The sequence below is a fragment of the Halichoeres trimaculatus genome, unplaced genomic scaffold (assembly GCF_033239565.1).
Source record: "Halichoeres trimaculatus isolate MK-OKI-2021-1 unplaced genomic scaffold, fHalTri1.1 fHalTri1_scaffold_10, whole genome shotgun sequence".
In the NCBI taxonomy this organism is placed as follows: domain Eukaryota; kingdom Metazoa; phylum Chordata; class Actinopteri; order Labriformes; family Labridae; genus Halichoeres; species Halichoeres trimaculatus.
The window spans coordinates 34,676,278-34,699,574 of NW_027437187.1; the positions used below are offsets into that span (position 1 = coordinate 34,676,278).

Below are 23,297 nucleotides of genomic sequence, written 5' to 3' on the forward strand. Positions count from 1 at the left end.
CTAAAACAAAGGGTTTTAGACAGAGACTTAAATTAGTTTTCTAAAACACCAGAGAAAGAAAAATAAAGAGTTAATGAGCTGTAATTACTACAGGGGCACCAGAGGGACAGAATAAAGAAGAAGAATAAACTGAAAAGGCCGTCTTTAGAGCCTGTTTGAATCATTATTAATTTAGTCAATTGTCAACATTAGATTCTAGACCGGGGTCTGCAACCTTTACTGTCATAGGCGCCATTTTACCTCAGCTCACCTGGATTGAAGTCATTCCAGAGCCACAAAATCTACTTTATCTTCACAATGAAGACAATAAGGTTTATAAATTGTAACATTTTAAATCAAGTGAAAAAATTGTCTAAGCCAGAAGTTCTTTTGGATTGATGAAAATGTACATTTGATGTCTTAGTGTTTTGTTTTTCATCAATTTGGCAAAAAAATAGAAAAAATTAGAAATTTTAAAAATTGCAATTGATTTTAAAATTGAAAAAAAAAAAACGTTCACCCCCCCCCCCCCAAAAAAAAAAAAAAAAACTAAAAAATTAAAAATTAAAATCAAAATTTCTGAAGTTTGCAAAAAAAGGAAAATATTTGTAATTTCATTAAATAAGAAAATATTTCTAAATTTCAGAAGTAAAAAAATCTTAAAAACTAAAAAAAAGGAATTTCAAAAATTTGCACACTTTAACTTTACTTTGGAATTTAAAAAAGGGGATATTTTTTGAAATTTCAAAAGTATGCAAAAATTTTGAAATTGGAAAATCTGCAAAAATTTCCCCAAAAAATTGAAATAAAAAAAAAAAACTTGCAAACACTTTAAAATGTTTTGAAATTTTTAGTTGAATTTGATTAAATTTATTGGATTTTATTGCTCAACTCATCACTTTTTGATGTCTTGCTTCAAATCAGACATGTAAATTGATGTTGCACATTGTCAGAATCCATTCACACAGAATTAAAACTGCAAAGGAGTCAAAAGGCTGCAGGTTGCAGATCCCTGGTTTAGATATTCGAGAAGTTGGATGTATGGTTTTGCAAAAGTTTGGGGTGTTTTCTTCTGTTTTAACTCTTAAATAACCGAAAAACGCACATCATGTGAGTCACAGAAAAAAAATTGCCCCCTGCTGGAGAAAAGCAGCTACTTTTTCTAACCCAGTTTATAAACAAAATAAAAACGAAAGATTTAAAGTTGGAAAAAAAAATTCTCCCATCCCTGATATTTATGTGGTTAAACCTAACCTCTGGTCATTAAACTGGACACACTGATGAATAAAACCCGTCTCCTGTATCTGGACTGAGATATTCATAGATGTTGGACACAGATCTCCACAGACAAACGTTAAAAACCCACCAGGTAACGTCAACCTGAGCAGACGCTCCTCAGACGCTCAGCTGGACTCAGACTTCCGTCAGAAATCAAAACGTCGGGGAGACGCCATTTGCAGCAATACACAAAAAGTCCTTTATTGTATTTTTGTCTCCTCACTTTTTAATGATGGCAACTGATCACCCCGTTTTTTGTACAACAAAAGAACAGCGTTAACTGATCCAAAACCCCAAAGAAAGCAAACAAATCAAATCAAGTCAAAACCAAGTGTGGATCCATCCTTCTGCCTTTTTGTCCCCTGCGTCCTGCCGTCCTCCTCGTCCATCCTCCTCGTCTGTCCTCAGTTTGGTTTGAACTCTTGGCACAAAGTGTGTCAGTCCAGTCCAAAGCAGCGTTCTGGGTTTCAGTTCGGCTGGTTCTGTCTGAAAGGAGGTGGTAGGCTCCTGGTTCTGGTTCTGGCCCGGCTCTAGGCCCGGTCAGATGCGGGTGAGTTGGTGCCAGAGGCTGGACGGCAGGATGCTCTCCACCTTCTCCATGATGAAGTTGAGAGGAGCGAACAGCGTGCTGAGGAACTGCAGGAGGAGACACAGAAACAGGTTTTAAAGATGGCTGCTCCTCAAACACGGCTCAGCTCCTCGCCACGAACAACTGAGGGGAAAAAACTTTATTAAAGGACACGTCCGCGGTGTTTTGGTGAAAATAATCAAAGAAGAGCTCGTTTAGTTTCTCACGTTCAGACTTTTCTCCTGACTTTACTAAATAGGTCATTTCTCCTGAGAGGAGGAGCGATGTCAGTCTCGTCCTCAGCTTTGTTTTGGCAACAGGCAGAGAAGAGGAGCTGGAGCAGGAGCAGAGGGTGAGGAGGAGGAGGAGGTGAGGTGAGGTGGGGGTGATAGGGGCTCCAGCAGAGCAGCAGCAGGTCATGGAGGTTCCCACTTTGTCAGATGGCAGATAAAAGTCCTGACACACAGAGTCTATCTGTGCCCTCCTCCTCCTCCTCCTCCTCCTCCTCCTCCTCACCTGCATGGATCCTCCTCACACATCACAGCTCACATCTCGGCTGCGGCTTCAAAGGGCACTTCAAAGTGAAGGTGTGTGTGTGTTCTCTCTGTTTGAACTGTGTGTGCGGCGGGAGAGCGTCCCGTAATCTGAACAGTCAGGAAGCACAACTCAGACTCAGCGGATCAGCGTCCAAACCCGGCTCACGGAGCAGGTCGGGGGGCGGTTATGGTTGGAGACTTTTTCTGCTGCTGAAACTTCTGTTTGAGGCAGAACGTTTAATGTTCAGGTGACTCAAAATAATCTTGTCTTAAACATATGAGCTGAATTTCCTGAGTCGTAATAAAGAGACATTGAAGATAGAAAGTTTCTGCTCCATCACAACTGGCTTTTAATTTTTTTTTGTTGCCACAGAAAAGTGATTTACCCTGAATCAATCCAGAAAGTGGGGATCAACAGGTTTTACGTTGGGTCAAAGAGGGCTCAGAGGGATCAGAGTGATTTGACTCTAAAGGAGCAGAAAGTCCCTCTGTACAGGACTCCTGCTCTGCCTCAGGAGCTGAACCAGAGGCCTGGGTGCAGCATCTTCTGTGGGATGTGTGAGTGAGATGTGCAGCTGGGAGTGTAGCGCCCTCTGCTGGCTGAAGAAAGCCAGTTTGCAGAAGTTAGAAGCAGGTTTTCAGGTAAGTCAGTGAGTGAAGAGGTTTTTATAGGGCCAATAGCTGCGTTTTCATTACACCTAAAATTAAACAAAATCTGATTATCACAATAAAAAAAAAATAATATGGAAACAGCAAAATTTCAAAAAACCTCTCAAATTCAGACATAAAGTTTGAAACTCTCAAGGATGGTCTTTTAGAAGTTTCAATATTGAAGTTTGTTGCAAAAGTGCAATGAAAACACCTCTATAGCAAAAACATGTCACATTGTCATAACAACACACCTTCTTGTACGGATCCACTGCCGCACAATACAGACTGCTGTTAGTTTTTGACTGTCGGTACATTGCAAAAACTGAATCTTATCAAGTGTTTTTGTCATATTTTCAGTAAAAAATATCTTTTTAGACTAAATATGAGCCACAGTAACCTGACCAGTCCAGCAAAATGTCTTGTGTTATGTTATTTAAAGACAAAATTAAAGTCTGAATTGCTGTAACAATTTAAAAAAATCTGCCAATGGAACAAAAGAAAAGTTACTTGTATTAAGACCAAGCAGCAACATCTGGTCTAAGAATATCAGACACTGCAGAAGTGCTAAAATCTGCTGTTTCTCCAGTGTACCCTTGAGGCTGGCTCCTGAAGTACAGGAAGTCACAGACACACCAAGCCAAAAAAATCTGTTTTCAAAGCAGAAATTAACCTATTTACAGCCTGGTTCAAAAAACGTCTCCTGTCTGAGTCGATCATTTTATTACCGGCTCCCACTGCAGGGGGGGTGGATTTTTTTCTAACTCGGCCGTTCAGAGGATATCAAGATTGTGAGCTTTCCCAATCAGAGGCACAGCTGAGGGTCACATGACCAACAGGCGCCCTATAGCTGTACGTGAAGCCCCTGCACCTACCAATATGGCCGCTACAGCCGATCGGCTTCATTTTCTGTTTCAGAAACAGACGGGTGACGTCAGGGAGACTACGTCCATGTTTTATACAGTCTATGGTTATGACATTATTCTAGTTTTAAGCAGATTTTTGGGTAACTTTTCTCTTTTTCCATTGGCAGATTTTTTTTTACTTGTTACAGCAATGCAGACCTCATTTTTGTCTTTGAATAACTTCAAACAAGACATTTTTCTGGACTAGTCAGGTTAATGTGGCTCATATCAAGTGTAATAAGACAATTTTTACTTAAAGTAAGACAAAAACACTTGATTGGATTTTAGCTTTTTGTAGTGCAGCAAAGACATCAGGAAGACTGAGCGGACCTGACCTGTTTGTTTTGAGTTGGCGTGATGACGGCCAACAGTTTGACCAGCGAATAAAAACACTAATGTTCATAAATCAGCATCATGAGTGCAGCGTCTGGACAGAAGTTACGTTTTATTTTACTCAGATTGTGCGCAATTCTTGTAGTAATGGCAAAAAACACCGGAAAGGTTCAGTTTTACTTTTTGGAAACTTCAGAAGTATGGTTTTTATTTTTATAAAAACCAGGGTTCATACAGATTTTTCATGGTCAAATTCAAGTACTTTTCAAGGAACTTCAAGGTCAATTTTCAAACTTTTCAAGTACTGTGAGCAGTTGTTAATTTCATAATGTTAAGAAATTGATGCGCACACAAAACTGCAATTTCATTGTTTTGTGTTTAACAGCAAATTTGTTCACAACTTCACAGAGAGGACTCGCATTTACAAAAAAAACAGCATTTTTTTTCCTGATTCTTGTCTTTTTACTACTTCTCAAAGAACTGATTCTCATCACTTGCTGACAAAACTGATATCATTATCTTTGAAACTAAGAGTATAAGGAGCATTATGAGGATTGATATTAAATTTATTATATTACAACAATTTTTTTAATGCAGCTCCCTCCTTTGTGAAAACAACATCCCTCCACAGTAGATTGTCCACAAACAGGGCAGACTGGGATAACAAATTAAACGCACCCTTCCCAACACCGTGTATGTTAATGAAGCAGCTGACAGCTCAGTGGATCAGTCTGAAGACAAACAGTGAAGTCATATCTCCAGTTCAGACCCTCAGAATTAATCTGAACAAATCTAATTAAAAGATCGATCCTTGGACTTTATGAATCGATGTCAAATTTTGAAAATGAGGATCGTTTTTAATTTTGAGAATCGATTTTTTTTAACCCAGCCCTACTTTTTGTATCGAATTCTATGGTTTTTATTATTCTCAAACAATGAGTTGGATAGCCACATTTCAGACGCTTATAATAAACCAAGCCGGTAGCGCGGCTTTAGCACGAACGAGCCATCCAACTTATGGTTTGATGCTCGGGGCAGGTTATCACATGACCATTGTTCGTCTGTGCCGGGTCTCAATGAGAAACGCCGTTTCGTTCCTTCGTATGTACAGGGCGAGCCTCCCACTCCGCCGCGGCCGTATGCTCAGACCAGGCACGACCCGGTATTTGTAGACAAAACTTGTCACTGCCCGACCGCAGTTATTTTATAACCTACCCGGACAAACACCCGCGGGCAACACTACCTTCAAGTTAGATGGGACACTTCCTTTATCACTCATGCCTCGCATGTAGCATAAAAAGGTGGTTAGCTTCAACAGGTAGCAGGCTAATTGGCTAATTAACGTGTCAGGCTAACAGGATACCTTTCATGTGGCTGGCGAGTGCCGACTCGCCCATAGCTTCCACTGCAAACTCCTTTTTACATACATTGCAGTATGCTGCACGGGGATTTGCGCTACGTTTAATCCAAAATTTGTATTTTTCTCTCTCCAGTCAACGGTCATGCCTCCCGGCATGCTGTTTAAGGAACAATCCTCATGGGGGAGACGTCACAACGCACATATAAACAGACCAGTTATGTTACACCCGCGAGCCCCACAGATGTAACGTTTTTTTTCCGCCACAATTTATTTTATTTCTCTCTATTTGATCGATCTGTTGAATTAGGAGGCTGAATAGTTATATACGATTATAAATTCAAGCATTCTCAAGCACTCGAATAGAAAATCAAGTACTTTTCAAACCTTGAAAACACAACATGAAAAAATAAGCATTTTCAAGGATTTTAAGGACCTGTACGAACCCTGAAAAACGCAGCGAGTAATACAAAAGAAGGATCTCTATCAGCATAACCATCAGTGCAGTGTTTGGACGGATGTGACGTATTATTTTACTCAAGTTTTGCGCAGTTCTTGTCGTAATAGAAAGACCGATACGCCACAACTGTTTTTTAACGAAACTTGATAAATATTTCTTTTATTTATTTTGAGAGAAGGTTTGAGGAAAACACAGCTAGTGACATTTAATATCACAGGAAGGAAAAGTTTCATGAAGAGCAAAACTTTGAAACAAGAGAGATCACAGCAACGTCTGGCCTTTAACCACACTGTAAAAAACTGAAATCTTACCAAGTGTTTTTGTCTTATTTTAAGTAAAATTGTCTTATTATACTCGATATGAGCCACATTTGACTGACCAGTCCAGAAAAATGTCTTATTTCAAGTTATTTAAAGACAACATGAGGTCTGCATTGCTTTAAACAAGTATAAAGTCTCAATATAAGACACTTTTCCTTGTTCCATTGGCAGATTTTTTTTTAACTTGTTACAGCGATTCAGACCTCATTTTTGCCTTTAAATAACTTGAAATAAGACATTTTTCTGGACTGGTCAGGTGATTGTGGCTCGTATTAAGTCTAAAAAGACATTTTCTACTGAAGATAAGCAGAAAATCACTTGATGAGATTCAGTTTTTGCAGAGCAACATCAAATCAGCTCCACTTAAAACTATCAGAGCTAAACTTGGAGGCTCTGAACAGACAAATGAACGTCTAGATGCCCTTGGTTTCTGCTCTGTGTGTGTGTGTGTGTGTGTGTGTGTGTGTGTGTGTACTCACAGCTTTAGCAAACACTCCCATGAGCTCAGGGAACTGGTGTGTGAGTAGAGCCAGCATGGCGGTGAAGGAGCAGAGACCGGCCGTGAAGAGGATGAAGAAGGGCAGCTCCTTCTTCGGGTAGACCGACACCTCGTGAAACACTGCTTCCACGCGGGACAGACACACGCACACACACACAGGCACAGGCACACACACACACACACACAAACACACAACACAATGTTACTTAAGTGAAGAATATTCACTCTGATCCTGGATCAGAGGATCAAACTGATGTGTGTGAGTGAGGATAAGTGTGTGTGTCAGAGCGTCTCTTACTGGGTAGCAGCTCTCTGTCGGCGGTCTCTGTGCAGATGGGGTACGGGTAGAACAGGTGACCCTTCTCCAGAGGGTACGGGATCATTCTGAACGCTGGGAACACAAAACACAGCCAGCTTCAGAGGAGAGTTTTCTTTGATACGTTACAGTAAGGTCTGTTTTCCTCTGAGTGTGTGTGTGTGTGTGTGTGAGAGAGAGAGCATGTGTGTGTGTACTCACTGCCCTCCCAGGTGCAGTGCAGCAGGTTGAGTGCTCCCTCCACCCTCTTCCAGTGCTGCAGGTGGAAGAAGGCGTAGGCGATGGCCTCGCTGTCTCCTCTCTTCAGGATGTGCTCTGGAGGAAGAATCAGACTCTTCATCTCCAGCAGGTACTGAGGAAGAGGAGGAGGAGGATGAAGAGGAGGAGGAGGAGGAGAGACAGGTTTTCAGTGACTACAGCAGAATTAGAAACCACATCTGAAAGGAGACCAGGTCTAAACCTGAGCTAGGCCCAGAGCAGCTGACTCAGACACAGTGACTCTAATGGACCGAGTTACACACTGATTAACCTGAGCAGGTGTGTGTGTGTGTGTGTGTGTATGAGTGTGTGTGTGTGTGTGTTTTCTGAAGTGTTAGTCTGAGCCTCACTTTGGGGACGTGTGGGTTGAACTCCACCGCTCTGTGGATGGCTTCTACTGCGTTCATCTCTGCGGTGCTCAGCCCTCGTCTGGACGCTGCTTCTGGAGAGAATCTGTCACACACACACACACACACACACACACACAGACACACACACACACACACACACACACACACAGACACACACACACACACACACACACACACACACACACAGAGAAAAACACTCATGTCAGTAACCTCTCCAGAGGGTCTGAGGAGAGCCTCACATCCTGCTCTGTGTGAGCTCCATGAGGACTTCAACATCCTCAAACCTGAAGACCTTCTCCAACACCTCCAGACCCCACCCTCCTGTCCCCCTTTACCCAGAACCAGACCACTATCACAACACCACCTCTCTGATTCACTTCACTCATTAAAAATTAACCCTTTCAAAATAAAAGCTGACAACATGTGACCTCTTTCCCTGTGTCTACCTGTCTTACACGGTATGTCAAACATTCAGCCGACAAGGCCAGAAAAATTTCTGATTGCAAGATGATAAAAGATAGGAAAGACGCCTGATTTGCGAGAAAAATCTGACAATAGGGTCAGTTAAAATATCTTGAAAACAGATAAATGTCTTAATACAAAACACTAAACAAATCTGTTTATGACCCCACTGCCAGGTTTTCATTTACAGTGATCCAGGCATCTTTTCTCTCTCAATGTCTTAAAATCAGACATTTTCTGGTCTTGCCAGGTAAATTATTATTATTATATTTAATCTTAAGGCTAGGACCACATGCTTTTCTCCTGATTTGATTCTTTAATGGTTTTGGGTGCTGATCTGGTTTAAATCACAGTTCCTCGATATTTTTGATTTTTACGATTTCCAGTTTTCTTCTGAAGCTGAATGATGATGATGGCTGCAGACAATATCAGGAGCCATATTTTCCCAGAAAATGCTCATCACATGTGAGTCGGTGGCTGTTTTCCAAACCACCTACTACACCAGCAGTTCCTACTATTTTGGCTGATATTCAGTCTGTTGTCTGTGCAGGTGGCAGATTTTGGTGAATTACTGCCATCTACTGGAATGAGTCGGCATTGCAACTACAATACAACAACACTAACATTAGACGGTCTGTGAGATAGAAGTGAAGTGATGCGAAGAAACATCAGTAAATCTTCTCACTTCAAGTCATAAAAGACAAGTTATACTTCTACAAATTCATTAGCCAAAATAAAAAAATAATTCTTTTTTCAAACTATACGTGAATTATATAGAAGTGTTTTTTCATCAGCTTTGAAAAATAAAAACCTCTTTCAGATTTTTTTCAGTAAACGATAAAACTTTTGGTGTAAGATTAGAAATCATGAATGATGTTTCTATGTGATACGATTAACAAAATAACTAAAATGCCAAGATCTGCCCATAGATTCTGTTGTAAATTTATAATAAAGGCAAAAAAACAACATCTGTAGCTTCGCTTCTGAAACTGGAAACCAGAGTAGTTTACTACAAAACAGACCCAACAGAACAGTCATACTACATACTACAAGCAAAAGCAGAAGTTAGTATGTAGTTCCTACTACATACTACATTGACATGTAGTATGTAGTAGACACTACAAAACTTCAGTTTTTGCAGTTGTCCCTACTTTAAACCAGACTGTCCTCCTGCCTGTTTTCTCTGCTGGTCTCACCAGATCTTAACGTTCATCTTTTTAAGACCAAATCTGAGCTTTTTAACATCTCCATCAGTCAGTGAGGCTGAGAAACATTAAACTCACTTTGAGTTAAAGATAAAAGATAATTCTGCTGAATATTTCTCCCCTCATCTCTGACCTCAATCATCCTATCATGAATGAGTTTCTAACAGGTGTAAAAACCTTCATGACCGAATCATGTTACACGTTGTTAAACCCCTCTCAGCTCAGAGCGACCGCCGCGCTCTGCAGAGGCTGAACCTCTGCTCACAATGACACAGATCAGCCCTGCAGGCAGCTCCGTCCCAAAGAGCAGGAACGCTGCTGCTGCTGCTGTAAGTACACCAGCGCTCAGCTCCTCTCATTCACTCTCATCGGCTCCTCGGGCTATTTTTAGCTCCATCTTTGACTCTGGAGCAGCAGAGCAGGTATGTGGAGCATTATGGGCCGTGAAAAGGGATACTCACTTGTCTGATACCGCCCTGGCTTTGAGCAACGCTGCTGTGTAGCATATTGTTGCAGATTTAGGTAAGCTAATATCTGTGGAGGAGACAAACAGAAAGAGAGGAGGAGGAGGTTAGTGGAGACAGGTGGGGTTTGGTTTCATGGCTTTAGGCCAGGCTGTCATTTACTCCTTAATGTGCTGCACTGTGCTTTCTGATATTAACGTCTATGATGAGACAGATTCTCCTGAATCGAACACTTCTGGTCCCTTAAAGTTCAGAAAACAAAGAGCAACCCAAACAAACTCAGACGTGAGGAATAAAAAGTGAATTTCCATCACGTCTCAGAGCAGTGACAATAAATGTAAAGATATTTCTTTCTTAACAACAGGAGTGTTGACTCCGGGGTTACAGGGCTACAGGCTCAAAAAGAAACTTTAAAGTGTGTTTCTGTCCCTGTGTTATCATGTCTGAAGCATCTCGTCTAGCTCTGGAAACAGAAATTTAAAAAATGTGTTTTTTTCTCACCGTCATACTTTGCCAGAACCGCCTGGACGTCGGCGTAGTTCTGGAGCTCTAGTAACGACTCCAGCAGGTTTTCGTGGATGTTGAACATACTGAGGAGAGGGAACTCCTTCATTAACTGGAAAACACACAACTGTTGTTACATGTAATATCAGACAGGGGGCGACACATGCACAGCCAGCAAAACATCAGCTTTGGGTTAGCACATTTAACTCTGTAAACTCTTCAGGAATTGTGTGTGAGTGTGTGTGTGAAGGCAACACACTTACATCTCTCATCATTTTAACTGCTTCTCGTGTCCGGCCCAGCTTTCTGGAGCACATGGCCAGTCTTCTCTTTATGTAGACCAGTACGTTAGTGTCTCTTCCTGTGGAGCACAGAGTCAAACACAAACACTCACACTGACTGTCAGCTGAAGGTCACATGACGCTGTTAGAGGTAGAAGACGCTGTGTCTGCAGAGTGTGTGTATGAAGTGGCTCTTTAAAGCCGCGTTTCCACCAAGTAGTCCGGTTTGGTACATTTAAGCCTGATCCTGTTTGCGTTTCCACAGCAAACTGTGCCCAATAGCGTGACGACACAGCAGCTCGACACAGTTTACCGCGCTAATAAATCCAACGAAGGAGAAAAACGCGACACAGTAAACAAAAAGCAACGATGGAAGACATGCAGCATTTCGTCCTCTCTGTGATTGGCATGTAGCTCTTTGATACAAAGAACAATCAAGCTTTGTTTCAGAGAAGTCGGTGTGCTGCCAGGAGAAATGCAGCCGCTGTCGGGGTAAGTGACGATTCTTTTGACCAATCAACGGTCTGCAGTGTTGTAGCTCCACCTTCTGAGAGCGGGTCGGTTCAGTCTGGCACCCATACGAAAGGTCCCAAAATGTGGGACGGCTCGCCTCGGTTATTTGGGGATCAGTCCCAGGATAAGTCAGTGGAAATGCCATGAAATGCACGCCGTACTGAGATGAACTGAAGTCCCTGAGAATCACTGTCACCAAAGCTCACTCAGAAAAACTGTGATTTAACTTAAGAGACTGAGGGAAAACTTCCATCCATCCATTTTCTTAACCGCTTATCCTGTTCAGGGTCGTGGGTGGCTGGAGCCTATTCCAGCTGTCATTGGGCGAGAGGCCGGGTGCACCCTGGACTGGTCGCCAGTCACTCGCAGGTCTGACACAGAGACAGACAACTATTCACTCGCACACTCACACCTACGGACAATATAGAGTGCTCAATTAACCTGGTGAGCTTGTTTTTGGACTGTGGGAGGAAGCCAGAGAACTTTGAGGAAACCCACGCATGCACAGGGAGAACATGCTCCACACAGAAAGGCCCACCGGCCGAGGTGGGGATTTGAACCAGTGACCTTCTTGCTGTGAGGCTACAGTGCTAACCGTTGCGCCACCATGTATCCCCCTGAGGTGAAACTTCTAGTTCACAATCATCTATGTCACTAAACACTAGAGTTACACTCCACACAAAAAAAGTCCTAAAACCTGAGCACATGAGCCAAGTGGAGGGGTGAGCATTTCTGATCCTTGAAACCTGAGGTGCCCGCCTCCGTCGCTCCCTGCTTAAGGTCCCACCATGCCGCTCTGCCTATTACTCAGCGCTCAACTAAGATAGTGTCTCCACTCCACACTTGCTCCACGCTTGCTCCAAAAAAATGTAACTGTGGGAGGTAATAAAATATTTGTACTCAAATACTGTACTTGAATAGATTTTGGCCCAGATGTGAGCGTGCATCAGACTCTAGTTGTGAGCGGAAATGATCGAACATGGAGCAGAACAGCGCCTAGCCCTGTCACCCCATTTTATTAAAAAAAACAAAAACACTTTGCACTCCTTTCAAAATTCTCCCACTCGCTCGCGATTTGCTCCTCTCACATGTTCTGCCTAAAACTAGTTTAAGACTAAATTTATGAGAAAAAGTCTTAAAACTGGTGAAATTATTCATCCATGCAGCAAAATAGTTTTACTTAATTATAAATCTAGGAACAAGCGGACTTAACGAGTGTGAAAAACAAGAAGAAAATGCTCATTTTTAAGTCAAAATACTTGGTAACAAACTTCTTAGAGCACATTTCAGAGTGAAAAGTACTGAATATAAAGAAAAAAATAATCATATTTTATTCTTTTTTTATTCAGTAAATAATAACCTAGGGACAAGAAAAATACCACAAATTTTGGTGTTTTTTCCGTTTCAATGAAAATAGTTTTGTAATACCGCGAACAAAAATGAGTCTCAGGTTGTGTAACTCTATTTCAGGTGGTTCATTCAGATTTTTTCTACATGTCTGAGTCATTCAGTTGGTAAAAATGTGTTTTCATACAATGTTTTATGTGTTAGTCTTAAATAAAGCATTTGAGGGTGTTATTGAACTTAAACGAATTTTATTCTAATGAGTCTTTTGGTGAGAGGAAAAAAAACACTTTAAAAACAAGGTTATTTATCTCACAGATTAAAAATCTAAGGATTTTAAATTAGAAAAGTGCAGAGCAGTTTGTTGTGAAATAGAGAGTGTTAAACAGTTTGATAAAAGACTGAGTTTGGAGGATAACAGCTGAAGCCATTGCTGAAACAACCAAAGATGTCTGAGAAGCCTTTGATTTTCTGAGGCTAAGACGCTGTGATCAAACTGTCCTTCCTGGCCTGAGAGATGTTAAATCTTCAGATTACTGGCAGAGGAAACGCAGAGAGGATGATACTCACTGTGCTGGGCTTCGTACTGTGTACCGTGATGCTGCAGCTGCTGGCTGCGGCGGTAGCAGCCTTCTCCAGCTTTTAGCGCCTGTTTAAACAAACGCTCGGCCTCCATGATGGTTGTGGCTTCCTCCTCTGCCAGCAGGATGTAGGCCGTCGCACAGCTGAAGGAGGAGAGCAGAGGAGAGCAGAGATCCCTGTTACTGACTCTCACATCTTCACAGATCCAGTCGTTAATACACTGACTAAAAACTGCTTTCAGGCCCTAATGTTTCTGACGTTACACAGAGTCTGACAGAAACCAGATCAAAGAAGTTTCCTCTGAGTCGACCTGCTGTCACGGCCTCCATATGAGCTGCCAGCAACATACAGCACGGCCACAACTCCTTTGTGGTTGTGACTAAAAATAAACCTACAGTGGCATGAAAGAGCTCCCTTTGGATGCTGCAGAGACCCAGAGGACCAGTCTGTGACCACGTGCACCGTCCCACCCAGCTGCAGAGCCTCTGATATTTCATTCAGAATAATCTAAAGAGAAATGATTAAAAAATCTCAGAGGGTGCTGCTTCTCTGGATTAAAGTGTAATAACTGTTCACACTCTGCTGGTCTTAGATGTAGATTTATCCTCAGTGATGTGAGTCAGGTTAAAGGTGGAAAAAGGAACAAAATCAATCCGTGTTTTACAGGAAATGGAGTATCGATCCAACATTTTCTTTTTTAGAACAAGGCTCTAAATCAAAGGTCTTCAACCTGTGGCTCTGGAGTCTCATGTGGCTCTTTGACTCTTTTGCAGTGGCTCCTTGTAGCTTTAAAAAAATATCATTAAAATCATATTAGAGGTTTTTTATTGTCGTACAGATGGAATGAATTGATGATCCAAAACATCAACAATAAAAGAAAAAATAATGTGTTAAAATTTCATTAAATAAAATATGCATCAACTCTTCCAATAAAGCTTTCATCTTTTTTTTTAGAATTTTGTAATTTTTTAAAAATTTCATTTTTTTTAATTTATTCAAATTTTTTAAAAAACTGTCAAATTGAAAAAAAATAGGATTTTCTAGATATTTTTTTCAAGTTATTATTATTACTATTATTATTATTATTATTATTGTTATTATTATTATGGGTTGAATTATTTTTTTTTACATTTCTTAAAAGTATTTATTACTTTTTAACATTTTTTAACATTTTTAGAAAATGAAGCAAATTTGTGAAAACACTCTTTTTGCAAATTGATGAAATTTGGGGAAAACTTTGGACTTTTAAAATTGGGGGAATTATGCAAATTTTGCGCATTTTTTTTGAATTTATTTTTTAAAAATTTGCAAATTTTAGATTTTTTTTAAAGCAACTTATTTAAATTCTTTGATTTTTGTTTTTACAAATCAAATTTACGACATTACATTTTTTTCCCAGTATTTTAATATTTGCAAATAAACTAAAAGTAAAAAAAATGCGACATCAGATATACAATTATAAAAACAAAAAAATCTTTTTTAGACAGTTTTTCACTAAATTTATGATATACATAGAATTGTATACACTTTTTTGTCTTTATTGTTAAGATAAAGTTAATTTTGTGGCTCTGGAATGACTTAAATTCAGGTGAGCTGATGTAAAATGACTCCTATTAAAGTAAAGGTTGACCCCTGGTCTAAATGAACACCTCTGAGGACTGTTCGGGTGTTTTATCAGCTGTAACTGTTATGGTTTATTATCAGTGCTGTTTACCTGGATGATCAAGGAGACGTTCATTAAAGACGCTCACTTATAAAAACATCTTCAGTTCAGAGGAAGGATAAAATGTTATAAGTATAAAAGGCAGAGCTGTAAAACAACAGGGAGCAGGGAGGAGGTGAGGAGGAGGTGAGGAGGAGGAGAGAAGGAGGTGAGGAGGAGGTGAACTCACTCTTCCAGCTCCAGGGCTTCATGTGCTGCAGAGATGCGAGCCTGTGGGTTCCTCTCCCTCCATGCTTTCTGCATAACTGCGACCAGACGAGCACACACACACACACACAGAACACACACATTTAGGATGAACATATGTGTAGTTTAACATTAAAGATCCTCCTGTATGATCAGCAGCGCGTTGGCTTACTGGCGTCAGCAGGCCGCAGGTGGTCTGAGTCGCAGGTGAAGAAGGTCTGGTGGTCCTGCGCTGACAGATTCATGTCGTAGTACGTCAGCGGCTCTCGACCTGTTACCCACGTATACCTGAAAGGAGGCGCAGAGACACACGATCGCAGAAAGGATTAAAGGGGAATTCTGGTGTTTTTATACTGCTGTTCAACAAGAATTCATTTCACACACAAAATGACGAATGGATGAAAATATACTAAAAAATACACCTCCATTCAGAGTACACTCTGCCTTAATGCTGGATTTTTCCTCTGAAAAGCTCAGTCTTTATTTTTAAAATGAAGGACTTTTTCTTGCAGTCTGGAGGGAAATCTAAGAAAGTGTTTCATTCTTATTTTTTTTTGTTCATTAAAGAGTACAAAGTACAACAAACAAAACTGCCATTGTGGTAAAATAGTTTAATTTGTCAAGTGTTTTGAAATAATAAGTCTGTCTTTTTACAAGAAACCTGACTGTTAGCTCTACTTTCCCATATTTTTTTCTTTTAATATCTTAAATATCAGATGAGTGTGGCTCAAATTAAGTCCAATAAGATTTTTTTTTATTACAAATTAGAAACATTTTGGCCAAGGCTATATACTTATGAGTTCATTTAAAATAAAGATCACTTAAAGGTAGAGTCTGCAGGATTTTCCTACAAAACCAAATGTCAACTTTTACAGGAATAATTCTGCTCAGTCATCTTTTATGGACCTCTACATAAGTGTGTCAGTGTCTGTGTCTGCCTCAACCCCCTTCCTCTGCCTGGATGTTGATGTTTTGAGATGTTTCTGGGCAGAAAGTAGGCATAGATAATCAGAGCGCTCAGTGTGCAAGTGACTTTGCCTGTTGATGATAGCGAGTGGAAGAGGCTAATCGTAGCAGCTACAATAGCATACGTAGCAAAACACAACCAAAGTAAAACAAAATGCCAGATAAGGTTTTTTTGTAAACGAAGGTGAAGCTTGGCTCAACTTTTAGGAGCAAAGAGTGATGTGAGTTAGCTTTCTGCTAACCACGTATGTGTCAAGTACCAGTGATTAGCTTGTGCTAGCATGTCAAGTCAGGTGCACAGCTCTCAGGTTTCTCCCACGTAGAAATGCGATGCTACAGGTGGTTGCTGGGCTAGTGAGTGTGTTCACAAAGTCATGGTCGGAGGCTGTGGGTGTGTGCTGCAGCTGGCACTGAGCCAAGGGGGAGATGCCAAGTTTGAATGATGTATTTACTAACAAGTAATGACAATTCCTGCAGACCCTACCTTTAACCATCAGCAGAACAAAGTTAGTTTTTTACTGGAGCTTTAAAAGGCTGGTTTGATTGTGCTGCTGTGTCATCAGAGCTTTTTATTCCTTATCTGTTTGTACTTTTATTTACCTCCATGATATTCTCACTTCACTGTGTGTGAGGAAAACTATAATGACCAAAGTCAGAGTGTCCCAATGGTTGAAGCATCAGACAGAAGAGAGGAACAGGATTATGTTTCTTGGGTGATGCTCAGACGGCTGTAAATGAGTCATGAGCTGTGTGGACTTCATGAGAAGCAGACCTGACTGATACAGGCCAAAGTTAAGAGCTGACGGGATAATCACAGCATTAGAAATGGAAAAGTGGCAGATGACTCCACACACGGGGATCAGGAGGCAGAAACATGCATCGGAGAGCAGAGCAGGAGTGACAGAATAGACACAGAGAAGAAGTCAGGGAGGTGAGGAGGAGTTTAATGAGAGAAGAAATAAAACCTCAGGAGAAGAGACAGAAAAACAATTATAGAGAAAGGGGGGAATAAAAACATCTTAAAGCACAAAAGAAGGAGAAGAAAAAAGTGATGCAGAAGAATAAACATGAGGAGGTCTGGCTGAGAGAGGAGCAGAGGGAGGCCAGGAGAAGCCCAGTGAGGAGTTTCACATGCAGGTACCTCAGCTCCTGTCACTTACCGATTATATTCAGCTCCACGGAATAAATTCAGCGGATTTCTCCATACTTTACATTCTGCAGGGGGGAAACAGAGACAACAACAACTGACGGTGAGTGTGGAGGCGAAAGTCGAGGCTCAGCCTCCTCCGGAGCACTTCAAAGAGCTCCATGTGAGCGCTGCCATCCGCCCCGCGGCTGCCTGACGGGCACGCCGACCTTTGGAGAGCAGGAGGATGAGGAGAGTCTCCTCAGCGACCAAACTGAAAACCACGATGGCTTTAAAACTCACAAGAAACAAGCTTTAACATTTCAGAATGAGTTTATTCCCAATCTGTAGTCAAACTTACTCAACTAAGAGAATTTTACATCTGTTTTACATCAAATTATACGTCTGGTTTTTAATCTTATTACAAAAATGGATGAAATATGGAATGAAACTGTAAATTTTTCTTTGATTTTGGAAGGCGTGTCAAGGCCTGTGATCAGTGTTTTACAACCAGCAGCTTTGTTTGAGGAAAACTCTTAAAACTGTGACATTTGACGTCCTGAAGCTCGATGTTTCAGCTGCAGTAAAACTTTACCAAAGTTATAACAGACGCAGAAATGAAGCTGAAACTTTTGTTTCGCTAAATAATTCTCCAAGTAGGATATTAGATTCGCTGCTGGTTGAAGCAGAAGGTCAAACTTTATCAGGACGTGAGGATTTGAGTTAACAAAAAGTTATTCAGATTCAGGGTTGGACGTGAAGTAATGTGCATTTCTCCCTTAACTACATCAATATCTATTTCCTTTTCTATATTCCTTTAAGGTATCAATTTCTGAGGGTTTTGCATCATTTTTCATTCGTTATTTGTTATTACATAAGGCTAACACTGCTGTTTTTGACAGACTTCCAGATTTTAAATATAAGATTAAAAAGTCACTATGAATCTCTGTTTGAGGATAAAGTTTGCTGTTGAATATCTGTTAATTTTTCACTCTAGAGGAGTTTCTGTGTGAGTAACAGGTCTTCCTCAGAAACACTCTGCTCCTCTCTGAAACACTTGTTCCACAGCACAGATTTATAAGAGGCAGATTATTAGCCTTTAAACTGAGGATTAGTGTGGTTGCAGTAATTAGACGGCTTTTCTTCTCCTCCTGATGAATTGTTGATTCAGGGCAACACGTTTAATCCGGTTTAATCTTAAAGTTGTTTGGCTGGGGACAAAAGCAGGTGGGGTCAGGGATCAGTGGAGTTCAGCAGCAGCTATGAAGTGATGAATTAAAGCATTATACGGAGGGTGTTTGAGTTTTAGATTTTCAGGAATTAATCAGCATTTGAATGTTTCCTGTTTTAAATGAATTACTTCATATAAGGAAGCAAAAGTTCAAAGCATCTGAGGAGGGTAGTGTTAAAATCACATCAATATTTTCTGCAGTTTAACCCTTTAACACTGGATGTGACGTGCTCCTTCAGCCAATACTTAGTTTTTACGCTACTTTTAACCAAGAAGAAGATCCTCCCTGGTTATAAAACTTACACCTCCACTTTCTGCAGGACTTGCTTCTTCAGGGACTGAAGGAGCATCTGAAGGAGAAACTTTATGTGAAAACAGTAATATTAGATGGGGTGAACTTCAGGATGAAAGAGGCTCTCTTGATCAAATTTTCACTTCATATGCCCAAATATACAAGTTGATTGAGTCTTGTGTTGTGTGGTGACTTTTTTAGAACAGTGTACCAAGTCTAATCATGTGTAATAACCTTTTTGGAACAGAGTACCGTGCTGTGTTTGTACTGTATATGTGTGTCACACATGTGCAATGTTAGAACAGTCTTTTTACTGTGTGAGCATGGTTGGAGTCTTTTATAGTGTGACATCCTTTGTAAATCAATGTATCAAGCCTTTTTTATACTGTAAAGTGAGCGTAACCAGCTGAATCGCTTTCTCTTTTACTTTCACTTTCAGTTTGTCCCATGGCGAGGAGCAGTGATCCTCAGAAGAGAGTGACACAGGAGAGGATTTTCACTTCCACAGAAAAAAATCCCATCCCGTCCCAATCCCGGTGAAATGACTCCCACTCCCATCCTGCTCCCATTTTTCCACTTCTTTTAATTTTTAGGCAATACATTGAATTTGATTTTATTTTCTCCCCATTCTTATTCAGATTACTGTAGGCTTCTGGGAAGTGTAGTTCTTTTTTACTTGCGTTAGACTGTACGCTTATTGGAAATAAACTACAAAATGACGGCACATGTCACATATTATATTTTATCTTCATGATTGGTTCCTGCTCCCGTCTGCTCCTGTTAACTTTTTATCCTGTACCGTCCCAATCCCGTGGTTAATAGTAAGGTTGACTCCCATCCCACGGGAATCTCACGGCTGTGTCCTGCAGGATACCCCAAAAAATGTCAGCCTCTAATCCTCAGATGGTGTGTGTGCTGAAGATACTGGTGATTCTGTCAGTGACCTTTTTTTTATCTACAAAATAAGAGACAATGCGCAGAAATGTTAATTCACACGTGTTTTTTTTGATGTTCAAACTCTAAGTTCATCCTGTAAAATCTGCTCATGATGTTTGATTGAAGTGTTTTTTTTTCCTTCACTAAACCTCTAAAATCTGATTCTATTTTTACTTTTTCTACACTTTTAACTTTTTTACTCTCATAAAATATGCAGTAAATTGGAAATAATTCCAGATATTTAAAGTTCAAAGCAAAATGAGCAAAGCATTGACTCACAGGACATTTTTGGACTGTTTTATCATCAAACAGCAAAAAGAGTCCAGGCAGAAATTTTCAGGCTCAGGTTTTAAAGGGTTAACCTCAGTTTTTATGCTTTCTCCAGTTGTTTGTAAAGTAAGTTTACAGTCACATTAACTATTCAGTTTTTATTATTAAATGTTTTTTTTGGTGTGATTAAAGCCTTTACGATTGTCATTCAGAGGCAGGTTTGATATTAACGTACACTGTGTGATATAAACACCCACTATAAAGCCTTTTCTTTGACCTACGCAGATAGATATCACACATGGGATGGATCCACTGATGTACCGACTGATGTTTCACCCTGAGGCTGATCCTATATCTGATTCACACGCCGTGAAAACAGAGTAAGTCATAAAACAATATGACAGCACTCAGTGGAGGATATGAGGATGTTTTCTGTGAGTCAGAGCGGGAAGCTTCAGTCCTCAGGGAGGTCAACAGGTCAGTGTTTACTAAATCTGACGCTTCGCTTTCATCGTTCAGCTGTCAGGGCTCTGAACGGCTCCTCTGATCCTGCTCCTCACAGATTACTCACATACTGCTTCCTATTCTTCTGTCTGCTTATTTTTTTTCTTGATTCAACTTTTCTGCTGAGCGGTGAGAACTGTACCGACATGTTAAATGCTTTAACGCTGCATGATGAGGATCTCTTCAGTCTGCAGAGGACGTATCAGCTCTTACCGGACACACTTTGCCGGTTGGAGTCGGCCTCTCCGTTACTGGTGTTGGAGTTGCTGGGGGAGCTGCTGTCCACTCCGCCCAGCAGGGGGCGCAGGTGGCTCACAGACACCTGCTCGATGAAGGAGGTCCCATATTTTCTGAAATACCACCACTCGAATATCTGAGGGAGAGACGAAAAGAGACAGAAAGATTTGTCACACAGCGGATTTTCAGACATAATTAAACACAGAGGAAACTTATATTTTATTTTTTAATAATTCATCTTATATTCCATTTTACAGGTGCACATGAGAGAGACAGCAACATCTAAGGCTTTAACCATTTTATTTTAACTCCAAAAATGTTATTAATGTGCCAAAAAAGGGCACGATAACAAAGAAATTTGGATGTAAAATGAGGGTAGTGTTGGTTTAATGTTTCCCACACAGCAACAACAACCGATCCCCTGGAGTCTTCAGCCAATCAGGACGTCTGCATAAAGATAAAAACATCCCGTCAGCTGAAAACATAACCGAGCCTCTCTCCTGTTTTTATTTATGGTTTTAATCATTTACACTCCTCCAGTGATGACAATGGCGCTCTGCATCAGCGAGTCTCAGCTGTGCACCACCACAGTTTTACCCATCACCCCCTTCAGCTGGGGGTTGGCTCTAATCTGTGAAACCTGCTATTTGGCTGGACAGAGACTCTGCAGCCTGTTAGGTCATGATGGTACTTGGCAGAGGCAGTGTGTGATGGCAGCGGAGGGTGAAACACCTCTCCGAGCTGCTCCCTGTTCCTCTGTTTGTTCAGGTGAATGGAGGGATTGTAAAACTAGACGCTGAGCACTCCCGTTAAAAGCTCTGAGCGCCGTAAAGTGCAGTCCATTTGTTTTACGTCCTGCTCCTCTCCTGGCCTTGGGTTTTACACTGCTCTGAGCACACATCAGGGATATTTGCATGGTCTTTTTTGAGGTAAAACAACAGAGCCTGGTGTCCAAAAAAACCCTTTGGATCACCAAACTTATTTTGGCTTTTTTTGCAAGCCCCACCTGAAGATTAATCAGCTCTAAAGAGAGCTATAATGAAACAGTTCCAATAGTACATGAAGGTTTTCTGGTTTGATTTAAAGCCTGCAGAGAAAAATATCTAACGAAATGATAGAAAAACGCTCCATTTCCAGAATGACCTCCAGTAACCTCGCAATGTCACAGCCCTTTGTGCTCTGATTGGTCAGTTCTATCAGAGGGGTGGAGGGGGTAGAGCCAGGGGGCGGTTTTTACAGCATGGCAGTATTTACAAAATCACCACATTGGATGGAGCAGACTGAGCGAGTTTGCTGTTTGCCAAAACTTCACCGTAAGGCATTGATAGCACTAATAAAATGGCAGAGTGTAGGATACGTCCTTTTGTATTAGACCCCGAGTCAGACCCGGACGGTTCTGCAGCTCAGGAGGAAGAAAATCCACCTGGACACAGATCATCTCAGGACGCTTCAGTGTGGTGAGTCAAAGCGGTACTGTAACATGTATAGTTTATACGTGGAAATATAGGCAGACTTCACCAATAAACTATTTCTATAACAGGGCTCCATCCTGCTCCTTCACTTTTCTCTGTCTGTTTTATCCATCATGCTGAAAGTGTAGTCTAAAGATCGCCTCTTCTGTCAGTTCGTCACTATGTTATTACCGCAGCATTATTGTGGTCCAGGTTCACAGTGCATGTCAGAACAAGCATGCAAATATCACAGTCTCACAAGTATTACGACGTCTGCTAAAACTACAGTGTTTTAACTGCTAATTCACCATGTAAAGCCGAGCTGCTCAGCAGAGCAGAGTCCCTGCATCCAGCACTCAGTCAAGTTAGCCAGAGCTAGTTTAAGCTAGCTAGCTTTATTTATACTCTGCTCTTGGTGGGTGTATCCCTCGGTGGCGGTTGTGTGACTAACTGACTTCACAGAGGAGGAGCTGCTTTATCAGATTACTCCAATAAAAAGAAAGGATCCTCGTGTCGTCATGAAGGTCGAAATCTCGCGGCCAACTGGCAATGACCTATTTTCAGAGGCATCAAATCTCGTTCTAGGATATCAGAAAAGATACAATATCTCATTTTTTGAAAATTCAGGGGGTGTAAGGTCTTGTTTTCAAATTTATTATATCATATGTAAGTATTAAATCAGGGATCAGCATGATATGTCCCCTTTAAATATCAAAAGTATAAATAGATAATTAATATATTCCCTTGGGTAAATTGAACCATATCAAGGCTTTCGTACCTTTCAGGCTTTGCATTGTGTGTTTTCCTGGCTTTAAAATCAGGAACAAATAAATGTCAGGATATGATTTCTGGCCACATGTCGCTGTTTGTGGACCCCTGGTTCTTTGGTAGCTTTAACAAATCAATGTTGAGTCCAACTCTCCATAATGTCATGTCATATTCCACATTTTCCTTGGTCTCGCCATGTTTACTGTCACTCTCTGCAATGCTAAGTAAGGTTTGTTTTGCCACTCAGTCTGACTGAAGTCTGCATGTCCCGGAGGGGAAGACAGACTGACAGAGGCTCACAGAGAAATATTTGGAAAGTTAAATTAGATATGACACCAAAAATGTTTCTAACTTTTCGCTCTTCTTCTACCAATCTATAAAATACATTGCTTCTGAAAGAGCAGCACGAGCTATCAGCTGATTT

At 40.9% G+C, this 23,297-nt stretch overlaps 1 protein-coding gene across 6 annotated transcripts in view; it reads right to left on the bottom strand.

Moving 5' to 3' along the window:
- Window positions 1-1,441: 1,441 nt before the first annotated feature.
- LOC141796183 (suppressor of tumorigenicity 7 protein homolog) overlaps window positions 1,442-23,297 on the bottom strand; it is a 78,166-nt gene continuing 56,310 nt past the window's right edge. For 3 of the 6 annotated variants that reach the window (XM_074677163.1, XM_074677159.1, XM_074677158.1), the window contains 13 exons: window positions 20,631-20,790; window positions 17,219-17,273; window positions 15,265-15,380; window positions 15,076-15,151; window positions 13,172-13,326; window positions 10,727-10,824; window positions 10,461-10,590; window positions 9,957-10,029; window positions 7,808-7,910; window positions 7,401-7,551; window positions 7,182-7,274; window positions 6,864-7,006; window positions 1,442-1,893 (listed from right to left, as the gene is read on the bottom strand). In XM_074677163.1, the coding sequence (XP_074533264.1) occupies window positions 1,798-1,893; window positions 6,864-7,006; window positions 7,182-7,274; window positions 7,401-7,551; window positions 7,808-7,910; window positions 9,957-10,029; window positions 10,461-10,590; window positions 10,727-10,824; window positions 13,172-13,326; window positions 15,076-15,151; window positions 15,265-15,380; window positions 17,219-17,273; window positions 20,631-20,790 (1,449 nt within the window). In that variant the 3' untranslated portion in view covers window positions 1,442-1,797. The remainder of the gene's footprint in view (window positions 1,894-6,863; window positions 7,007-7,181; window positions 7,275-7,400; window positions 7,552-7,807; window positions 7,911-9,956; window positions 10,030-10,460; window positions 10,591-10,726; window positions 10,825-13,171; window positions 13,327-15,075; window positions 15,152-15,264; window positions 15,381-17,218; window positions 17,274-20,630; window positions 20,791-23,297) is intronic. The other 3 variants (XM_074677160.1, XM_074677162.1, XM_074677161.1) reach the window with 3 other exon arrangements.